The sequence below is a fragment of the Cheilinus undulatus genome, linkage group 6 (assembly GCF_018320785.1).
Source record: "Cheilinus undulatus linkage group 6, ASM1832078v1, whole genome shotgun sequence".
Classification (NCBI taxonomy): Eukaryota; Metazoa; Chordata; class Actinopteri; order Labriformes; family Labridae; genus Cheilinus; species Cheilinus undulatus.
The window spans coordinates 9,730,700-9,754,515 of record NC_054870.1 but is presented as its reverse complement, the minus strand read 5'-3'; the positions used below and the strand labels follow the sequence as shown (position 1 = coordinate 9,754,515).

At 39.6% G+C, this 23,816-nt stretch overlaps 1 protein-coding gene across 2 annotated transcripts in view; it reads right to left on the bottom strand.

Annotated features, from left to right (window-relative positions):
- The window catches only part of LOC121511093 (inositol polyphosphate-5-phosphatase A), a 280,564-nt gene extending 257,723 nt beyond the window's left edge, over positions 1 to 22,841 (bottom strand). For both annotated transcript variants that reach the window (XM_041789627.1, XM_041789626.1), the window contains exon 1: positions 22,333 to 22,841. In XM_041789627.1, coding sequence (XP_041645561.1) covers positions 22,333 to 22,410 — 78 coding nt within the window. In that variant the 5' untranslated portion in view covers positions 22,411 to 22,841. The remainder of the gene's footprint in view (positions 1 to 22,332) is intronic.
- Positions 22,842 to 23,816: the final 975 nt, after the last annotated feature.

Sequence of the window (23,816 nt, the reverse complement as noted above, 5' to 3'; positions counted from 1 at the left end):
AAATAAAGGCACAAAAATTGAAAAACAAATCTTTTTAAAGAAAGAGGGGCTGTTTAAAGTTGGTTAAGACAGGGTCAAAACCTCCTCTAGTGCTTGCTTCGTATTTTAGTTTGACCAGAGCACAGTACAGTTTTTCCATTTAGACCACAGGGGATGCTTGAAAGGAGGAAAAAGGTTGTGATATGTCACCTTTAAAAAGTCGGATCGGTACATCACTAGATCTGTACATTCAATGCATAGCACAATAAAGAGGCTGCAATTTTGTAGAAAATTCTTTATCTTTTAGATAATTTTGGGACTGTTTGATTTTTTAGACTTTCTCTACATATTCCTGATTGAATAAGCAGTGTATGGAATTTTTTTCTGTTTTATGTGCTTTAAAAAGTGTCAAGTTGTTTTTATAACTTATCTTAGTGTTGTTTGTTTTTAAATCTCCAATTGCTTCTTGAAATCTCTACAGTCAAAAGGTTATTTTTTTGTTAAAGTTTATGCTCCATTGTGACTTTATTTCAATAGGATTATGCAGACAATAACGTCCTATGGCAGCCTGCGGGGGATGTTTTCATTACGCTGAACACTAAATAAATGACTGCACCAAATGTCTGCATGCAAAGTACAACTCCAGACCAAATAAAACATGCCCCTGGTCCTGATCTACAGTATCAACTCTCTGCTCTCTTCAGAGCGTCCTGACATCTAACAGAAGCTATCATCTATTTCAGTATGGATAAAGTGGAGCAGAGTGCGTGTTGCGTATCTCTCTATCTGCTCAGTTTGCCTTAAATGGGAACCAGAGAGTCAAACTGACTTGTGCTGCTGTCTAAATGGAAGGAAGGTTTCGTTAAAGGCTCAGCAGCTTGTCCAGAAAATAATCACAAATAATAATGATGGAGGACAAACTTCTGACTGATCAATGCTGTTAAATTTAACAGTATTTCTGTCATGACCAGCAGATATTTTCAGACTCACAGCATAGAGTAACAACATCCAGGTGTTTTCATTACAGAGTGAATCCAGAGCAGGAAACCCAACAGAGGCCGGAGGAAAAGTGCAGCGGTCATAATCAGAGTCAGCACCCGGCTCTGCTTAATGACTCCACCAGACCTGCTCGTCCTTCTACAGGGAGGGTAAAACAAAAACAAAGGCCTTTAACATGGAAATATTCAGCCACATAGCAGAGACAATACGCTCACTCCATCAAAGGCGGTGGGTTAAATAAACAGCCGCTCTGCTGAGAGTGTGTGAGACTCAGTGTGAGAACAAAAATACAGAAGAGAGGGTGAGAGTAGAAGTCTCTGTGAGGGTTAAAAATGAAGAACCAGGCTCTGTTTTTGTGAGTAAATAAACCATAAAATGACAGAGTGTCTGCAGATGCTGAGAGAGCCCGCAGGTGAAAGTCTGCTAATAACGACCTTCCCCGAGTGTCCTAATGTATGTCTTTGTCAAACCTGCAGAACGAGTTCATCTCAGCGTGAGTCTGCGGAGCAGGACCTGACATGTGACGATCATTCGCCTTGCAGATATGTCAGCACACAGACAGCTCTCTAACATGTAGACAGACTGAGAGAAAGCGCTTTCACAAGGACTAATAACTAGGGGTGTGACGAGATCTCCTGCCAAGAGATCTCGCGAGATCAAAACGTTACAAGATATCTCATCAAGGTGAAAATCATCTCACGAGATCAATATTGCCCAGACATCAGGAGCAGCAGCTCTCCTGACAGAAAATAATACCAAACTGGAAATTATAAAAGATCACAAAGATGTCCTGGACACTTTAGAATTGCTGTTTTGCCAGCTAATGAAGAAACGGAGCTGATCCATGACCCATTAATACCAACCCTTCCTCCGCGTGCACTACTCGGGGCCTCACATGATCCGCCAATGCATAATAAATTCATCATAACGGTCCGAAATGATGAAATAATGCTACTGGAAACCTGTGCTGTCTCCGCAATGTTGTGTATGCGCACAGACTCACTTATAGTGCCGCTATCTGTGGCTTTGTAACTTTGATTCAGTCACTGTTTCATCACGTCTCCTTCTCGTCTCACCGTCTCTCAGTCACTCATCCATCAGCTGTTGGCTGTGCGTGCCATCAGTCAGAAGCTTACGTGAGTAGCGCAACGGGCCGTTGTATACTGCAGCGGTAAACTTAGCAAAACAAATGCTGCTTGAACGCCACAAAGTCCACTGTCAGCTCCATAAAGCTAAGTTCTAGCTCCAGTTAAACGATCCCTGTTTGTTGTCTGACAGCAGACACAGCAGAGACACACACACGCTCATCTGTGTGTCATGTCTGACACTGTCAAAGCTCATCTGAGAAAAAAAGACCACAAAATGATCAAATAAGCAATTTCATCAAATAACTGTAAAAAACAAATTTGTTATTGACAGAAATATTTCTTTTGAGTGTTATAAACATGGATGTCCTGAAAGAGGATGAGAAATAGTTTGATTTTACTGATGCAGCTCTTTACATCTCAGTCTGTTGTAAACAGTTTTTAAATTACTTTCAAAATAATCTAAATGCTTTAATTATTATTTTAATTGTAGAAATGAGTGCAGAGTGTAGTAAAATAAAGATGTAGACTATTAAAATGAAAGGTCTGATTTGAAGAGCATTAAAATCTACAGTTTGACTCAGTTAGACAACATAAACTGTGTGTAAGCACTGATAGCTTATTCAGTACTAGAGGAGTTAGTTTAAATATTTCTGAATAGACCTGAATGCTTCAAAATGATTATTTTCAGCCGTATAAAGATCATATTTTCCACTCATATATGTTTTTTCTAAAAAAAAAAAAGTGTAAAATCTCATCTGGTCTTGTGTCTCGTGGGCCCGAATGTCGTCTCATCTCGTCTTGTGAGATAAGCGTCTCGTCACACCCCTACTAATAACCTCAAATTTTACTGGGCAAATTACAGTTTTTGATTGCCAAATTCAAGATTGTAGGAAAATTAATATAAAACAACATGAAAATTTGCGATCTTCGCAAAAGTAAAAAGCTTTATTTTCCTCTTGCCTAATAGTCATTCTACTGACCAGACCTTCAACATCATAATGTACATTCACGTCACTTTCTTGAGTTTCCAGTTTCAGCACAGATTTAAACACTGGACTACAGCTTTTGATTAAAGTGACTTGTGACAAAGGTTAGGGTATCTTACCACAGCTGTTTTGGAGTGGGTTGATGTTCTTAACTCTTATTAGCCAGCCTTTACAGCTGCACAACAGTGCCTCTCTCAGCCACAGACACCAGTGCATTGACCACAGGTCAGGATAAGTTTGGTGAGTGATGACTAGAAGCCTTAATTCTACTTTGACAATAAAATATTATTTTCATGACAAAAGCGCCAATAATCTGTTCCTAATCAATCCTGGCATCACTGGTTTGAACTATGGCTGAACGATTTGGGAAAATAATCTAATTACCCATGCCGATGAAATCGCCAGGGGGTTATGTAAAAGGTTCCATATCTTTCTTTGTTTGTCTGTTTGTTTGTTTGTATGTGTACAAGATCACTCCAGAACAGAAAGTTGGATTGTCACCAAACTTTCAGGGAACATTGGGATAGTGACAGGGAAGAATCGATTAGATTTTGGTGATGATCCGCGCATCCGTTCGTTTTTTCTCGGACTTCGAAATTTTGAACACCATAGTAATCAAGGGGAGCGTGAGTTCCTTGGTGGTGCTGCTTAGGCATGGGTCTGCCGCCTCAGACAGCCATTCTAGTTGCAATATATTTCCCTAATATTGCAATCGCAATTTAAGATGCGATTATTTCTTTAGTTCTTCATCTCATGCATTTTCCAACAAACACAAGCAATAAATCACTCTACATTATAACCAAAACATATTGGATAAAACCATGGCTGAACAATTTTAAAAAAAAAAATCTAATTGTGATGATTCTGACATGTTTTGCGAATTGGATATGAATTATTGTCTCGAAGGGAATGATCATTTTTATATCATCCTCATATTTAATCAGAAAAAATGTACAAAAATGAAGAAAGTAGGATTTGTAGTATTCTATTCTACTATTCTGGGTCTTGAATGCATAATTATGTAATGCAAAACAACTCTGCTGCAAAAAAACGTTTTAAAACGCAATTTTGACTCAGATTTCAGGTTGTAGAAATATTGCATCTTCTGCGATTTGAAAATTGCAGCAGGCCATATTGTGATTTAATCTAATTTGCCATTAATTGCACTGGGCCCTACTTTGAACAGCTGTCCAAAAAGTTTAGGTTATCTGATAAATAGTTTGAAACTGCTGATAAAGTTTGAGCTAATGCGGTAAACTTCCCTGAAAAGAACATTCCAATATATTTCTGTGTAAAGGCCCAAAACGACCAAAATTTTCTGCCACTATCATCTTAGATGTCTTTGCTTTAGCCATTACATCAAACAGTACAAAGACAGGCTAACTGGGTTCTTTTTAGCTGTAAGCTGGCATGTGGACCAGAGCCATATGCATTCCTCATAAGAGAACTGCAGCTTCCTGTCACAGTTACACAGTGCTAAAAACTGGTGACCACAGCACTCCGTGGATGTTATAGACCCCATTCTCCCTGTTAAAAGGTGTACTGTTAGTTCAACTTTGAAACTACTATTTTAAGGTGGATAAGTTACATATTGTTTCTTCAGATGTCAATGACATTTGTAAGTTTTTGCCCTCAAAAAAAGGCCATGTTAGATTTCTCTATACTAAACTTGTCTATCGAAAATCCTCTGTGACACACTATCTATTCCCAAAAGTTTGCCTTAAAGATTGCACTTCTCTGAAAGTGTTTCTGATCATGAGCAGTTCTGTTGAGAACTTAACGTCTCCTTTCAACCAAACTGTGTTACAACAACACAACTTCACAGTTTAGTTAACACTAGCGTCAACACAACAGGCACTGTTAGACAGAGATTTTGAGTTTAGACACAACAAGAGTTTCAGATGAACAACACATTCAAACAACATGTCTAAACCACAAATAATCAGGGCTTATTATGAGCTCCTGCAGTCAGCCAAATAGCAGACTAATCACTTAATTAAAGCCAGCTACTGTTTTACTGTTGTTGACTTAAAGGTGCAGTGAGTAAAATTTGGGGATTCTTTATTTCTGGTGGTAATCGTGGCAACCAGTGTAACCTTAAAGACCCTGAAAAGTGAAAACAAATCTGTATTTAGGCTTGTTGTATGACAGGTCACTGTGTTATGAACCCCTAGTTCAAATTTCAGTCAGTCAGTTGATAAAACTGAGCTTCAAAATTATAAAAAAATGAAGCAGTAAAATCTGCTCTGGTGTGGGCGTGTCTGTTGAAGGAGCTGAAGCCACGCCCACTCAGGAAAAAAAGGATCCTGCTTAATCTGAATTGAGGAAAGCCTTCACGCCATCAGCCTGCCCCTTGACCTATGATCAAAGTGCAGCTGCCTGGCTCTGTGCCAGAGAAGAGACAAAGTCTGCTTACCAGCTCAAATCTCTGGTATGATTTAAATGATCCATAGACCACTGTGGCTGATAGATTTGGCAAATTTGCCTCACAATGAGCAAAAAACAGCATTTAACTGACTGTTAACTTTCAATAAAGGCAGTGACATCAGCTAACAACAGACCGTACTGAGATGAACTGCTCTGTGATTTTATATTGTAGCATTAGAGGGGCGGGGTCATTCCCTACTGTGGGCTGGTGACATCACCAGCCTACATATTTGCCCCGCCCAAATTAAACCCAGTCAGGGAAGAGGTGAAAAACGTTCTTACGGTCTAAATCCAAAATTCAGTCACATGTAGATCTCAGTGTTTTCACATGTTTACAGCAACCATATTCCAACATATCTAGTATGTTAAGACTCATTTTGGATTTCGCTTTACAGGGTCTTAAAGAAAAATGGGTTTCCGTTGTCTTACTGAGGAAAATTCAAGGTGAAAAAATTCAAGATTGCGGACTCCATGGAGTGAACCCTTTCTATGTATAAATAAAAAGTGTATTCTTAGTTTAAAAAAAAAAGAAATTAAAAAAAAAAAAACAGTTTTCTTTATTCAGGTGATTGAACTCTCATTTAGTAGGCGTTCTTAAAAATATAGTTTCATTCTGATAAGATCTGTTCCACCAAATGCTACCAGGCTAAATATTACTTGGATGCATCGTTAATTATGTCACTCACACTACAAGACCATTTGTGGTTCCTGATGCTCAAAATTGGGTTGTCGGGCTGCAGCGTTGCAGTCGGGCCAAAACCAGGCTGAATTCATTTAGTCTGAGCCAGCCTTAAAACAATGCAAAAATAATCATTTATTGTACATTTTTTTCATCCTTAAATGGCAAAAGAGTGTAAAAGAAAAGCTCTGTGGCTTTAGATACAAACTAGAGAGGAATTTAGTCAGTCAAATGTGTTCCTGCCAACTTTAAACCAGCGATCACTCAGTGACAGCAGGAGCAGTAGTCCGCCAGCCTCATTTACACATTCACTAACATATGAACAGCATTTTAAAAGTTGAGATCCAACTCACTTATCACAGCTGAAATGAATTTATGTCAGTTCATAAAATCTCCAGTCTCAAGATATTTCCAGTTTGACAGAGAGTTTGGACTCAGCTTTTATTTCTAAAGTTACAGTGCAAATCCTTTATACACTAGGGCCGAACGATTCACAAAAATAATCTATTTGCAATTTTTTTCTCTCTTTGTTGCAATTGCATATTAAAATGCGGTTACTCCTAGGTTCTTCTTCTTGTGCATTTTTCAACAAATTCAAGCAATAAATCATTCTTTATTATAGCCTCAGTCAGGAACACTCTCAAACATTTAACCATTTTTTCTTGCGTAATTTACAGGTTTACTTTGCGAAGAGGGCTCTGCCCAAAAGATGCTCCCTGGGTTAGTCAAGCAGCATGCTTTGACTTTCTGGGGAGTGCAAAACTAGAAACCCCACATGGATAGAAAAATGTATGACAAGGTATATTAAAAACAAGGAAATTATTTCAACCCATATTAACATGAATCTGAATATAAGGGTGTAACAACCTTTATGCAATTAAGGAGGAGGTTGGGGTGGAGGAAGTTAAGCATTGCAAGTGGCAGCGTGGTGCAACAGCACTAATTATCAGCTGATTGCAGCTGGGCGTTTAACTTCTGTGAACTAAAGCTAAACTTTATCATTATTAGACACAATGAACTAGGGCAGAATTATAAAAATTGCAATTATTTCTGCTTGTATTGCAAATTTGATCAAAATTGTTCTATTGCAGGAGATTATCATTTCTATGTCACTTGTTTTGATTACAAAAAAATATATGTAAAAACAAGAAAAGAGGGTTTTAGTAAACCATTCGAATAAAAACTGACACTTGAATGTTTGCACAATATGCATAAAAATTCCGCTGTTGCAAAAATAATGTATGAAAGTGGTATTTTGACGTATTTCAAGTCAAAGAAATATTGCAACTTCTGGGATTTGTAAATTGCAGCAGGCCATATTGCGATTTAATCTTATTTGCGAATAATTGTCCAGCCCTTTTGTACACTCACCATTGAACTTGGGATCTGAATTTTGGTGGAACGTTTTCATAAAGGGGCATGGCTGGTGTTGTTCGGACTGATTGCTCTAACCAATTCTCTGAGATGTTTCATTCTTTAAATAACCATAAATTTGAAGAATAACAGATCAAATCTTGCAACAATGTAGGCTTCCTACTTATATATTTTTAAAACAATTTATTAATAACTAACCTATGTTTTCCTTTTACATAATTAAATTCCCACCTCAGCTTGCTGCTCAAATATTCACCAGATTGCTGGGAATTAAATGTTGAATGCTTGAATTAGTATCTTCAGGGGGAGGATATAAATTGAATCATCGTTCCAGGACGTCTGGCCACATTATGCTTTAAAATCTAAAGAGAAGCTCACTTTGGGGAAAAGATCGCTCAACAACTCCTGTTAAACACTAAAATTTTACGATAGAAACATGGAGTTGAAACTTAAGTCGAGCCGAGGCTGTAAAGGTATCAAATCAGATAATTTCCCCTCCCTTCATCCGGTCTGTACAATCATGTGACCACTTCTTACATCTCTTTTTTTTACAGAAAGCTGAAGGACTGATTCTGTAAGACTTTCCTTCTCTGGAGATAAAAGAGTGATGGAAATGTTTGTATTCTCTGTTTGTGCGTCTCGGAGGAGAGCGTGTGTATGTGTCGGTGTGTTTTCTGTGTGACTGTAACAAACGGCGAGGAGAGTCAAACTGAATCATCAGACGGGCCGCATGGAGCTGAAGAGGATCAGACACAAACACATGAGCTGACCGTCGGCCTGCTGTTGCTAAGCGCGCTCTTTAAAACACACTTTGGGTTTACAGCATGAAAGTGAGCCAAATTCCTGTGATAAACAGCGCTGACGCACGCTCGAGTACTGCACATAAACACTGCACACATTTCCAGGTATAAATACCAACAGCTTCATGACACAGAGAAACAGAAAGCTCAAACTTTCTCTGCCAGATCAAGCATCTGCAGAGTCGGCCTCCTCCAGCAGGGAGGTTCATGAGGAGGTGAGAAGAACATGACGAGCAGAAAACTTTCCAACCACATCAATACATGAACACAGAAATAGGCCAAGATCAATCCGAGACCTCTGTTCATGACACATATCTGTCTGTGATTTTGCTCAAGTTTTCTGTGTCTGTCAGCCTAAGACGCCTGATACTGGAGCAGCTTTGGAAACAGCTGAACACAATTATGCTATCTGTAGTTTCTATGTTTTTTATATATAGGTCATTTTATAGGTGTCACTGATTGTACAGAGCTGTGAAATTGTCTAGGAAATAACACCTCTCTTTGTAGCACTGCTCTGTTTTAGCAACAGGACACCAGCCTTACTCTCATTTGATCGCCCATCACTGCCTCTCTCTCTCTCTCTCCACTCACTGCTATTTGGGTTAAAAAATAAATGTTTATTAGATGTTTTAAAATGTTGGTACTATCAGTACCACTGAATATGGCTGAACAATTTAGAGAAATAATCTAGTTGAGATTTTTTTTCCTAATTTTGCACAATTTAATATGCAATTTTTTAAACTCATCATCTTGTGTATTTTTCCTCAAAAACAAGAAATGACTTATCATATATTTTAACCAACGCAGTATTGGACAGATAAAACTTGGGCAGAATGATAAAAAAAAGTGATTATTTTAAATTCTTATTGCAAATTTGATATGAATTGTTGTATTGAACAGAATAGAAAAGCTGTTCCAAAAAAAAGAACAATCCACTGTATGATTTGTGGCTGGTAAAAGAAAAAGCAGCTCCAAGTCTGAGGCCATAGTTGTCTGCCAGAAAACGGTAGATTGCTCCCTCCTGATGGGGAGTGAGTCTTTGCCCCAAGTGAAGGAGTTCAAGTATTTCTGGGTCTTGTTCCAAGTGAGGGTAGAATGGACATATACTCTTCCACTCCATTTATTGGCTGAACAAGCTGTTTGTCTTCTTACATCACTTCTGGTCTAATCCTGCATCAAATGCCAAATAAGACATGCAAAAACTACGGTCAACTAAAGTTAACTGCAAATGCATGTAAAGATTAGGGCTGAACAATTTGCAAAAATAATCTAATTGCATTTTTTTTTCACCCAATATTGTGATTGCGATTTGATATGCGATCATTATTAAGTTCCACATCTTGTGTGTCATTAAACTCAAGCAATACATCATTCTATAATACAACCTACATTTAGTCAGGAACACTTGCATCATACATTTAAACATTTTATTCTAAAATGGATCTTCTGCAGTTTTACCTGGCAGAGAAAGCTCTGCTCTAGAGAAGCTCCCTGGGTTAGTCAAGCAGCATGCTTTGGCTTTCCAGGGAGTGCGTAGCTGGAAACCCCATATGGAGAACAATCTGCATTGTAAACAATGAAATTATTCAGAAGCAATTAATCCAAAGTAGCAATAATTTGAGAATGAGGGTGCAAATAGCTTTATGCTATGGATTAGTGAGCAATATGTCATCTTTAAATGGACCACTGTGTTGAGAGGAAGTGTTGTAATTGGCTGTGGGAGCTGGGCGGCGATAATTAGTGTCAGCAGGCTATCAGCCTAGGCTAGGGGTATGACTTACGTGAACTACACTGAGCTTCATCAATATTAGATAGAATGAACTAGGGTAGAACAATTTAAAAAAAACTATCTAATTGCAATTACTTTTGCTCATATTGCAACTTTGATATAAATTGCTTTATTGAATGAGGATTAGTGTTTTCACGTCACTCGTTTTAATTAAGAAAAACACATAAAACACAAAAAAGACATTTTTGTTAAACCATTTTTTAAAAAATGACACTTGAATGTTTGCAAAATGTGCATAAAATCTTTGCTGCTGGTGTTTTGACATATTTCAAGTTAACACAATATTGCAACATCTGTGATGTGTGAACTGTAGCATGCCATATTGCAATTAAATCTCATTTGAGATTAATTGCCCACTCCTAGCAAACATGTCATCATAAATCACCTGCATAACTCTAGATCAGTCAATAGCAGCATTCAATAGTTGTAGCAACTGGCGTCAATTGAAAGCGGACAGCAAATATGCAAATTTCTGTTAAAAAAAATGGATTTTTAAAAGTATAAACTCAGATGTCTTGATTTGGATCCTAACTGATAAAAAGAACTAAATGTCCAATTAAAATGGCTTTAAACTGACTACCGTGGTCTTTGACATAATAATAACGCTTTTATTTGTCAAAGTCATCCAAATTGCAGGAGTATCCAAACTTTTTGGGTTTCCATGTTCCTGTTAACACACATTTGCAGGATTAAAAAAAGACACACTTTCGAATTCACCCGACTACATTTCTACAATTCACTAAATTTTTGTCACAAGGGTTAAATTGTCTTCAACTGAATAATTAGAAAGCATGTCTAAACCTGAGTAAATAAAAGCAGAGCTAACAGTGCAGCTAAATGTGACCACAGTCAGGTGAGATTTGTGTACACATCATTAAAATAGAGCTAACATTTAAACTCCTTGACTTTCCGCGTCTCATGTAAGTATGCCAATAATCTAAAAATACCTTACATGCACTATACAGTCGACCTACACCCTTAAACACAATGAAAACTCAGCAGGCAGGTCTGAACACGGAGGAGACACTCTGGGAAATCCAGAGATTGTGTGCTGCATTTTACAGAAACCACTCTCTGCATGTCAGCACTTTAATACCTGTCTAATACAGTACTACCCAACATAGCTGTAAATATGAAATTGTTTCCTTCATTTTATTTTGTTTCAGGTGCCTTTTTCACAACTGGAAGGGTTATTTTCATGTCCATGTTGGCACTGTACAGCTGATTTTTTATAGACAAAAATATGCAGGTATGATTTCTGGTCCATATCACATCCCCTAACGCTACAGGCCACTAGGATGAATGTTCTCAGCTCTCTCCATCTTCTCCATCTGAAACTCTGACAGCGTTATGAAAGGATGGAGGAGGGCAGAGCAGGGAGGGAAACCAAAATAGCATCATCTGATCTTTCTTTCATAAACTTTTCCACTCCTGCAGCAACACTTGGAACAGACTTTGGCAGAGGAAGAAACACAAAAATCAGCTGTCAGATGAATTACTTAGTCACAGTCTCTCCAGCTGAGCCTCTTCTCATAAAAACTGAGGTAAAAAAACATCCCGGAGTTAAACCTGATATAGGCAATAAAGCTGTGTTCACAATGTAAGCTTACTCCTCACAACACAACGTCACGTCTGCTGTCACACATTCACAGTGCTCCTGCCAACACTATAAATACACATCCTGTATGCTCAATTACATTGATTCAGTTAGGGAATTCACTACCATCATGTGCCGTGTGACGAAAGGTTAAATATAGCCGTCAGGGTCTCTGCTGGCTGCAGACACATATTCTCATGTTCGCAAGATAAGTATACAGTTCCTACAGTTCCTATTCACTTTTTAAATTTCTACAAAGTCAATTAAATAAAAATAAGCAATGTAATGTTAAACATGTGACTGCATAAATATTCACCCCCTTACACTCAGTATTTCGATGCACCTTTGGCTGCATTCACGTCACTGAGTCTGTGTGGATAGGTCTCAGTCAGGCTTTCATATCTGGACACTGCAATTTTACTCTATTCTTCTTTGCAAAACTCTGGGAATCAGGCGTAAACAGCCCGCTTCAAGTCCAGCCACAAATTCTCTATTGGACTGTGGTCTGGGCTTTGACTAGGCCACTCCAGAACATTCTCCTTGTTGTCTTAAAGCATCTCCACAGCATGATGCTGCCACTGCTTTGCTTCACAGTGGGGACGTTTGTTCATGGTGATGCGCAGTGACAAACAGTCTGATGGCCAAAAAGCACCATTTTGGGGTGCAATCACACTAGGCAATAGAAGTGAGGTTGTAAGTTAGCGTTAAATTCTGCTGCTTTTTCCCCACACATCATTTCCACTCTTGTAGCTGCTGTTTGGTGGCCGCTTTCACTCGATTTCAACAAACGCTATCATCTCAAAGGAGCCTTCTGGTTCAACAAAACTTAATGTGAGCCAATCTCCAGTCATTAGTTTCACAAGAGTGGCAGGACAGTCTTTTCTGCTGTGGTATCATCACAAATGACGAGCACAAACAATGCTAACTGTCCCATAAGAGTTACTGTCGCTGTCGTAAAGTCCCGTAAAACACTTGCTGTTGTTGCCATAACATGGTTTGCTATGCTAATAAATCCAGAGCTGTAGCTGGAGAAGTAACCTCTGTGTACTGTGTATTATTTTCTAGCTCCCTGGTAATTTCTTGCAAAGTATTTTCAGTTAGATCAAAGATCTTCAACCTTTTTTCCCAAAGGAACACCTAAAATCTTATCAAAATCTCAACAATACTCATTACCACGTTAATCGCCTCTTTAAAACCAACAGCATTATCTTCAGTTGATTTTTTTGTTTTATATGGTTTTAAAATTACCATGGCACACCTTGACTTGCCTCAAGGCACACCAGTGCACCGTAGCACATTTGAGTTAGACAAACCCAGAAAGTGTGGTTACACATGTAACAATAAATGAGTTTTAGTATTGTGGCTTAAAACAAGCAATGGCATATGACTCCAATGATCTCAGCCACATCAAGTACTCGAGTACTCATACCCATTATGTTAACTAAGCCCTCGACTTTAAGGTGAATTTGATTATTTTCCCAGAGTCCAAATAAACCCCTGCACAGGTATACTAAACTGCCTATCAGATGAAAATTGATTCATGTGTTTATTGAAGTGCACTGATATAAATTTTCAGCTGAGCACATCTCTTCACCCTGTATCTATTAAGGGTCATGTTGCAGCCACTCCAGCCCATCTACAGGCTGGAGCAAACCACTGAAGCAAATCCAAAACGTTCTGAGCTATTCTTCATTCAAACCCTAAAGTGCAAAAGTATTGCAAGGTTTGAAACATACCCAGAATCCCCATCTTGTAGTACTCTTTTTTTTTTTACCACAGAGCTTCAGAGCAGTATGTTGGGAGAAAATACTTGGCACAGTGTTTGCAAAACTTCCAGATTTGAGCCCTTCCTGCTCTGTGTTGGCGTAAATACGCCCGCTCAGTGGGTTCTGGGCAGTGATAGTCTGAGTTAATGAGTTGTCAGTGGACAGGAGAAACAGAAACAGAGAGAGCAGGAGGGTGGCATACACCTAGACATGATGAGAAATAAACTGGAAGACTAAACCCACAAGGGGGGCTATTCATAGCAACGCATTGCATCACCATATGGTCATCTTGGCTTGGTAACCAAGAGGTGTATGTAATGATGAGAGAGCCGGCCAGCAGTGACCTGTGTTTACTGCAATGAGAGCACTGGAGGAGAATGTGGGAGCCATCAGGAGGAGTATATGAGCGGAGAGAGCTGTCCGCACGGAGAGCAGAGGCATATCAGCTGACTTCCTGCTGGCATCTGCTTGTCTGGTTTTCATCACGCCAATCAATCCATCAAAGCTTTCCTGTGGAATGTCTCCAAACATCAAGATGATATGATCTGTCAGATAACACCTATAGTTTGTTTTCTCTGGACTGAACCAGAGTGGAAAAGTTTGGTGTTTTGTTAAGGTTATTTAGGTTTAAACTATGCAGGTTAACCAAATCAGACTTCCAAATTGTATTTGCTCCAAAAATCTTTCTCTGAATCCGTTTTCCTCATCAGTCCAGGACAGGTTGCAAAGGTAGTTTGCAAGTTTGTCCATACAGATTCTCCTCTCTCAAGCAATGCTTTCCAGCTCCTCCTCCTGTGAGATCTGAGGCGTTTTGATGCTAGATGAGACTCATAATCTCAAACCAGTTGAAGGTATCTGCTAACAACTCAGCTTTCTCCATTGAATAACCAATGAGTTGCGTATCCAAGCTCTAAATTCCCTCGAGATATCAGAGCTCATAACCCCAGAGGTATTTTTGGTGTCAAAGGCCTTCTGCTTGCTACCTGTAGTCAAATCAGAAATCTCCACCAAGTTTTTATCAGGCATTGACTCAACCAATGTCGGCCTTACACCAGAGGACTTTGCTAAAAACTCTTAAAAGACTCTAAACAGACTGACACCTGTGACCCCCTCACACCTAAAGACAATTTGTTGGCAAGCCGTCCCGGACTGAGATTTTGCAAAGACTGGTGGTCACTGAGCACAAGACATGAAAACGATTCCTTGTGAGATTACTTCCCATCATGCATCTGGTGGAAATTCACAACAATTCTTGTAGCACAGAAAAAGATGTAGAAGGAGATGGAGATCACACTTGAGTTAACATCTCTCATAATCTGATGTTTTTAAATCATTTATATCAAGTAGAAACAAAAGGAAAGTTAAACACCAAAGCAACTTTGCATGTCACTGCAACAACCGAGGAACTATCCTGGAAACAGTCCAGAATAAAAGTACCATATTAAGACGCGGACCGTCTCACCACAGAAACAAACTGATTGGGCTTTTACTTTGAAAATACCAGTGGAGGTTTACCGTGCCTGTCATGTAGGCTTGGAATGAATTAACAGGCAAACACAGAGGTGCAGAGATCTGACTGCAGCTCTGAGCAGAAAAGTTTTTCAATCTCTTGAGTTATAAGCTCAAGTTCATGTTTGAAGAATGAAGTGAATTAATGTGTTCACGCATAACACCGGCTCCCATTGGTCATGGACAACGATCGCATCAGTGAGAAACACAATTTGCATACGACCACATTGAAGACTTGCAACATCAAATACGTTTGATATTATCATAACGCCAAGACTGAAGACAGACTGACTTAAGTGTTATGACCACCTTACACCTGATGACTGAGACAACAGGAGCGAGCTGCAACTTTAGCATGACTCCCATGACTTTACCTCCACTTTGGAATTTTGTCTGCGGCTTTGAAATCGGAGGAGAAGTCATAAGGTGTAAGGCCGCCTTAAACAAAATCAGTCATCACACAGTCCTGGCTCACTTCAGTGGTCATCTAAAGATCTTGAAAGAGGTATCTTGTTGCAAATACATCTTACAGTCTGCTCTTTGACACATGTAGATTCTTAGTCCAGTCTCACCTGTAATGTTGCTTATAACACAATAGATAATGACAATGCCCCAAAAAGTTAACCATCGCCTCAAGTGGTGATTTCCAAGAGATTTCCAAGCCTCTATAGTTGAACCCTTCTGCAATCCTGCAGAAACTCGTACCTGATTTCATTCCTTAAAGATCTACCAAATTTTTGCAGGTTGGCTGTCTTTTGCAACGGTTGTTTGGTCCTGCACGATATGGTAGGATACAATACAATGGACATTACACCAATCTTTCTGTCAATCTGGCCATCAATTTTACCAACACTTGAGAAAGATTGAAATACTTAAGCTTGAGTACTTTAGGCACCAATTTATGCCAAGCATGCAGAGTAGCTATCACCTACCCTTTCCTAGCCGGACACCATGGACTCAGGTCTCTTTATGTGAAATATCCTTGGAAACCATACATCTATTCTGAATTTCAACTTTATTCTCTTTAATGAAGGCAGAGTTCAGCCACAAAAGTACCTAGATATCCTATCCAACAAAACACAGTAAACAAAGGAAACCAATGTCGAGTCTTGTTTATCATCCCGGGTAATTTTGCATATCAAGAATTTTGTAAATAATTGGAGTGTTTAGAGCTGTCAGTGTATTTTAAGCTACATTTGTTTTAAAATCAATTTAACAAATTTGAAATTTTTCTGTCTACTTACTTTAAAATAAAACTTACAGCAACATATTTCATTTATGTTAAAAGTCAAAAATCTCCAAAGCAGATTTGTGGTACAACTGATAAATCATAATCTTTTTTGTGTTTGCAACTAAACTTTGTGCCACCTCGGCAAAAGACAGAGCTCTAGTCAGGAACCCAAGTCAAAGAGTCTTGACCCAACCCTCCCCTGCCACATTGTATTACTTGGGCTGGCAGCAGGAGACAGGGTTCTGTTGATAATTCTGCATAGTACTGTGCAGAACTTTAAGGTCTGTTGGGCCAAAAGCTGAGGCTACATTAAGGGGTAGATGACGAGTAAGCTGTCTGAGGGCACCATCTGGCATGAAGGAGGATTGACACAACCCTGGTCCTGCTCTGGATGTCCTTGCATGCTACCAGGGGTATGAGTGAATAATCTTTTCATAAATAAAGGCCACACCTTTAGGGTGGCATACGGGGTGAATGTAGACCCAAACATTGTCTGGGGTACTGTCCAGGTGGGTAGTAGGCTTGCCACAGGCCCCTGCTCAAGCTGTGTGTGTTTCTTTTCTATCTAATGACTCATAAAGTTCAATGATGAGAAAGAGGGCATGACTAGAATGACACAGACTCAACTTTCATCTAGGTAAAAGTCAGACAGCTTCTTATGGATGTATGACCATTTTTCCTACATAGATGAGACAAGCTCACTGGGACAATGCTGTGTGCTTTCTCTCGCTCTAATTACAAATCAAGCTAGATTGCCCAATGATCTATCCTTCCTTCTCTATAAAAAATAAACCAACAATAATCCAACCAGGTCATCTAAAAAAGGGGATTTTCTTAGAAAATCAAAACCATTTTTTTAATGGATGTATTGGTCTACGCAATCCAAACTATTTTTGCACCATAAGAGCAGTGTACCTTACTTACATGTCAATTTAAATATTAAAAGTCAGCAGGTAAAAGAGCTCCATATCGTAAATGTTTTTGAGAAATTTCTTTGGATGAAGCCAAAAGAATGAGGGATAAGAAAGGGAACAGTTGGAACTTCTTTAGGTAAGAGGCTTGGACAAGATTCCTCTATTAACGCTGCATCAGAGGAAATGTGATCACCAGTTTAGATGAATCAATGACAAAAACTCAACCTTTGTAGGAACACATGAGCAGAGACATTGTAAAGGACAGCATAACATGAAAAAGACGCTCGCATCCTGTTAAAAAGTATTAAATGCATGTTATATGAAATATGGCGGGGGGTTACACTGGGGTGGTGGATAATGGCGTGTTTTTTTAAGTCTGATTTTAGGGTCCATACTTTAATTTAAGATGCTGTTTGTTTACCAGTGGACTTCATGCTTCAAGCCTCTTCTGAACAGTTAAAGCTGCCCCTCAGGCATCATCGTCCTGTTATTTGGTGACACCCAGGAGCAGCAGGCTTGGTGTCCACCTGTTTAAACAAAACCAATACTGAAAAGAAAACACACCAGAGCTCTTCAAACATGTCGGATATGAAAATGCCCACACACTGGCATCAGCTTCCTGCTGGAGTTCAACCTGCTTGTGCAGGTGATGCGTTCAACAACCAGACTTCATCAGCTTTGTCTGCTCCCCTGGTCACAGCCATTAACAGGAATAAAAACAAAAACAGTTAGGGTCATTAATTGGCTCCATATGTGTTAGGCTCTGTACGCCAGGCTGACTGTGGATCAAGATTCCTGCAGTGATTCCCACAGTGCTCTCCCTCTGCAGCTCCATGATGGAAAAAGATGATAAAGTCGAGTCTGGGGAGCAGAAGTCCTAAAGCTCAGTGGGACTTAATGCATCATGTAGGATAGAGGACGTCAAAGATTCATCATCTAACGCATCTTAACCCTTTCAGCAGAAGGTCAACGTGAAACATCCTTTGTTTAAAACCCATAAACCCTGGGAATTCTGCTATATATATATATACATACGTCAAAACACATGGTGTCAAGAAAGTATTAAAGATTAGTTCAGAGCCATTAGTTTTTAGTTTTACATGAACGCCTCCTCTCCTTTTTTGTCATACCAATCCATCAGCATGGCAATTCTTTTTCAACCCAGTTAAACTCATAGAAACAGGTAAAGAAGCAAACAGTTATCTCTTTTAGCCAGAGGGGGTTTATCGAACAAACAAAGAGCGTCTGGAACCCTGGTAAAAATAAATAAATGTCAACAGCTTTTGGGCTGTAATAAACAAAAAAAGGGTGACTACGCTATCATATCTCAATTTCTGTATAAGGCTAAAAGGTTTTCTGTTTAAGGATTAACACCTTTAACTCAAAATAACTATAGCATGACTGATACATTTTAAATCAAACTTAGTAAGACTGGGAGGGAAAGATACGAGAAGATTACATTAAACATAAAGACAGGATATTGACACAGCAGCCTTGCATGGTACTCATACTTCACCTAAAGCCGTTTTCTTTTGTTCTAGCAGCATTGTAGCAGCATCCTATGTGTCTGAACGTTTCTTATGTGTCTGAACATTTATTTTATTCCTATGGTGTGAGGAATTGTTTGTATGGTACTGCTGGCTGTGAAGCAAATTGCCCCTCTGGGATAATAAACATATCCTTGATCCTTGAACCATGGCAGAACTCTACTGAACCAAACCGGACAGCATTGTGGAGATGGACTACACACTCATGTTGGCCTTAGAAAGAGACTAAAGTTCCATTTCTTCCTGGTGCTGTTTTTTTACTTTCCTTCTCTTTTTGTATGAATATTTCGCTACTATCAGGACAGAAAAGTAGCTTAAGAAATAAGACATTCATATCTTGCAATTGGAGCACTTGGCATAGTCCTAAGCAGCTCAAAAAATGGCTGATTTGGTAGCATTTCTCTAAGAGGAAACCACTTCTTGCCCCCACTGGCAGTCGTACACTGCTGCATGTTGTCATCTACAAAGAGCCTGTATGCATGATTTTTTTTTTTTATCATGATACAGTATCAAGGTCTTTTATCACTACGCCCTATTTCCCATACTGCAGAAGCCTCAGAAAGAGCAGAACAGACTTCCCCTCTGCTCTTTACTACTCACATAAGCTTGTCTACAACTTATTGATCAACCCACAGCCATCTTTCCTCTTCCTTTGAAGATATCCGACATTAAAAGCTGCACTTAAGGAGGAACTCTTGTTCAAACACATTTATCCTTCATGTTAAAGCTGTTTGGATGAGTCCATGTTTACATTTCTAATGGCTGTAAATACAGGAGCGTCCGCCAGGTAATCTGAGACACAATTAACAAAGCAAGGTTTGCAAGTTTTCCATTGAGAGATCAGCTTTACGTAGGCTTGATGCAGTTAATATTGGATCTGAAAGCCACATCACAAGATTTCCTCATCTATAAATATTCTCCAGTTTAAAAAAAGCTTCAAAAAACAGCCCACAAAGACTTCATTCAGCACATATGTGATGAATAGGAGAAGCCAAAACAGTGCTGACTATAGATAGCCTCATACATGAGTGGAGAGAAACATGCTCCAATATGCATTTTGGCTCCGTCTGTTACAAGTCTGGTGTTCTGCTTGTGAGCCGCTATTTATAGTCTTTACTCCAGTGAGGGAGAGACGGCTCTTCCCTCATGTTTGGGATCAGCTCTTCACACGGGTGAGGGGAAGGAGGAGGAAGAAAAAAGGGGGGGAGGGGGGGGGGTCTCTATTGACACAACACAGAAAGTGACACACGGTGTTTGGACTTGAAGCATGTCATTGTAACAGTTAGAGAGCGTCATTAAGCTACAGGCTGAAGACACAGAGTCCAAACATATGATAACATATCACTCAACAGGCTGCACTTCCTCGCCACAGTCTGGACACACCTACAGATACACACAGCAGTTTCATTTCTGCAGCCAAGAATGAAAGATTTATCTGGATTGAATATTTGAGCGCTGCTTGTTCCTAAAATTATGCAAAATGATGCTTGTGAGTGTTACTCTTCACACTGTCTTCTCTAGGAAATAACCCTCATGTTCAGTGAGACACGGCAGACATGAATGGAAAATAGAGCTCAAATATAACTAATTCACAAAACCTTTATCCTGATACCACTCCTCACTTGGTGACATAAGCATCTGCTGATCTGTTGTTATTGTATTTGTCTAAAGCTGCTCTGACCATGTTTGCTTCCTATCTTTTTGTCTTAATCTTTTTTAACAAGACTCTGTGTGGCTGTGAAAATGAATTGTCCCTTTAGGATAAATAAAGCTGTCTGAATCTGAATAAAAAAGAAACATCTGACTATTTCGTGATCTTAATTTGCTCCTTTGGTAATTCATTTCACACATAGCCATGAAGTAAAATACTAAACGTGACTGCCACAACAAAAACTTCTTCCAATAGTGTTGCTGCAGCCATGCACAAGTTTATTTTCCTTTACTTTGTGTGTAAATTAGACTATGCTACTTAACACTGTACGCCGCTTAGATCAAGCTTTGATTATGTCTGTTTAAAAGCATGTTTGTACATATTACATTACACAATTTTGAACCCAAAGATATAAGAGGATAAAACTTAATCAAATAACAATAAATGCATTTTTAACATTTATTTAAGGACTTTTTGCCCTCATTGTAAAGACGGGTCTGTGGTAAGAGTCAGAGACAGGGATGAGAGAGTGGGGAATGACTTATATCAAGGGAGCCACAAGCCTGACTATACCCCAGTCGCCCATATACATGGAGGTGACCTCAGCCATCTGTACCCCAATACATGCAATAATAAGGTTATTAATGAAAACAAAACTAAGTCTGTTCTAGGACAAAAAAGGTGCCCAGTTTGGCATTGGTTTCATTCATTTGGTAGAGCAAAGGCTACTGTCCTCAGTGCACTGGCTGCACAATCAAATCTCATTTCTGGCAATGTTTGGCACGTTTCCTCCCCACTCTCTGGCTCTCTTTAGTTATAATACCTTAAGGTAAAAATGCCCCCCAAAAAATATTTGGGCAGGAAAAGCTTCTTTGTATGAAATTGGTCTTCAGGAAACCTGTTGAGTCCCACTTGTGGCCCCTTTCCCACATGTCATTCCTCATTTTTTCTTCCTGATTTCCTTCTGCCCTGCCCTCTCCACATAAAGGAGAAAAAACATCCAGAAATAAACCTGTTAAAAAAAGAGAAATAGATAAGAAGCAGAGATGTGCACCTTGTGCACTGATAGTATGACGTTTGAAACAGCAAAAACCTGGCCCGCTTCATTTTAATAATGTTTGTCTTTTCTGAGGCAAAGCAACTAAGAAGTCCTGCTGACACGCCGGCGTGGCTCAGTGGGCAAATCAGGGGCTCCTAAGCAGAGGCTAAAGTCCTCAACACACAGGTCCCAAATTAACACATTTCAGCCCATAAAAGACACTTTTAATTGTAAGGAATGATAATGTATAAAGAAGACGACATAAACTGACATAGGTCTGTTGGTCCAGCCTATAACTTGACTAATTTATGTTTGTTCGGCCAGTATTTACAGCTGGTAAAGGCAGATTTTCATAGATGTTCGTTTCTGATCTGTATGATCAACTGCTCCTGTTACAGCCTATTCAAATTTACTGCATTTATCTGGCATAACATCCTGTATTTCTTAATATCTTTAAGTATCTAGGAACGCCAGTTTGTTCCAGGATCTTTCAGCCTTACACACTTCTGCAAGAAATCTCAAAAAGATGACAAGTAATGGCACTTTCCAGCTGCGCAAAGGCCAAAACAGGCAAATATCACTAAACTTTTCAGTCAGTTTGTGCATCAGAGAAAACCTTCTATGTTTGATCTCCTAAAAGTAGGGTGCACTCTGCAGAGGTAAACTGCTGCATGCATGCTCGCTCAGCTCAGTTACAGGTTGCTTCATTTAAAACAAACTACCAGATGATGATGAGCACGCTGTCATTCATACTACTGTGAAGGAAAGAGTGTAAAAGGCACAACCTTTTGGACACACAGCTAGCCTAGGTAAACACGGTTCTGAGGCCCATGTGTGTGTGAGTAGAGTCTAGGTGTTTACTTCACACACAAACACGAGTCGTGACCAGGTTGAACACAACACGAGCTGACGGCGTTACAAGCATGAGACAGTGAAAGGATCAATGGAAAAACTCACATCCTCGAACAGAGATCCAACGTTGGCTGTCACCAGCAGTATTCCCGTGCCCTGCGCTGCTGTCAGCTTCCCTGCCATGATTTTGCCTCGCAGGTGGGTCTGGGACTTACGGCTACAGCGGACTTTACAGGTAAGAAGCGGGGAATAAAACAAGCGAAGAAGAAGCCGGAGAATGTGTCAGGAAACTGTTTTTCAGAGAGGGAATGTGCGACTGAAGCCGGGGCTGAGGAGGCTCGGCTGGAGCATATTTTTCAGCAGTGGCCGTTCATCTAACCAGGAGTTGCTCTGCAGTAGGAGCTCCGTTATCGGCGGTGGTTAGCGAGCTGCTGCAGCGGCTTCTCGCGCTACTTTTCCCCGTTCAGAGCCATCCCAAAAGTTTCCGGTTTAATCCACGGCGAGCGCCTGACGGCTCTGGTTCATTTCAGCCACCCGGGCTTGCCCAGGCTTTTTGTAGCAGTGTAAAAGTCTCCCTCCGACAGCAGGACTCTGAGCCAGGACCATTGCCTTCAGTGTTTAGAGAGGAGAGGCTGAGCTCTGACGTCACCGTGCCAATGGAAACACGGCGCTGCCTTAAAGGGGCCGCGCACCGTAAACACAGCAGCCACAGGCGTCCATTATCGGACACAGGTGGGCTACACTGGGTAAAAATCAGGCATAAAAAGAGGTAGGTAGGTTATCAAAAAAAAATAATTCAAATTAAATCAAATAGAAATCACTTTGCCGCGTATTTTAAAGTTAGGTTCTCTGTAGAGTTGTTATAACATAGAAACTGAATTTTTGACCCTTACACCTCATTTCCAAATACATGGTCACAGAGACCAGTACATACTGTTTTTAAACTTGTGATGTCTTTCCATTAAAACTGAACTCCATAAGGTGTATGTTCTAATCAGTGAACCAGCGTTAAATTTTTCTGGATACATTTCACACTTTGAGAGAGAAAATTTGTGCCAACGTATTCTAGGCCTGTACCGCATCGGGTTCCCAAAATGCTTTGCATTTAGTTCCCTTTCACCAGAAGCACAAGTCACATTGTCAGTTTGGGGGTTCAGCGGGGCCGTAGATTACAAACTGAGAAAATTATATTTATTTTTTTTAGATAAGATTACAGATTATTAAAAAGATTATGGATGTCTAATTGCACATGTCTTTATGGATGTCCGATGTGTGCAGTCAGGTCTAGATTTTGTAAAACATTATGGGGCAGTGTGCTAGCGAACAAGCTGCTAATAGCTAACAGGTTACAACGAGTCATGCATTTATCAGCTTGATATGAAATGCAGTCAGATATACTACTTTGAAATAAAGTGTCATGATTTATCAGTCAAGATGAAGTACTGGCAGATCGTCTTGGCAGTTTAAAATGTATTTACAGGCTACATTTAAGTTAAAAGGACTAACTGAGTAAGCTTAGCGTAGCTTGTCCAGCTGTTCAGACATCTTTTAAAAAATATATTTCTCAAAATATGCTACGCTCCAGGCAT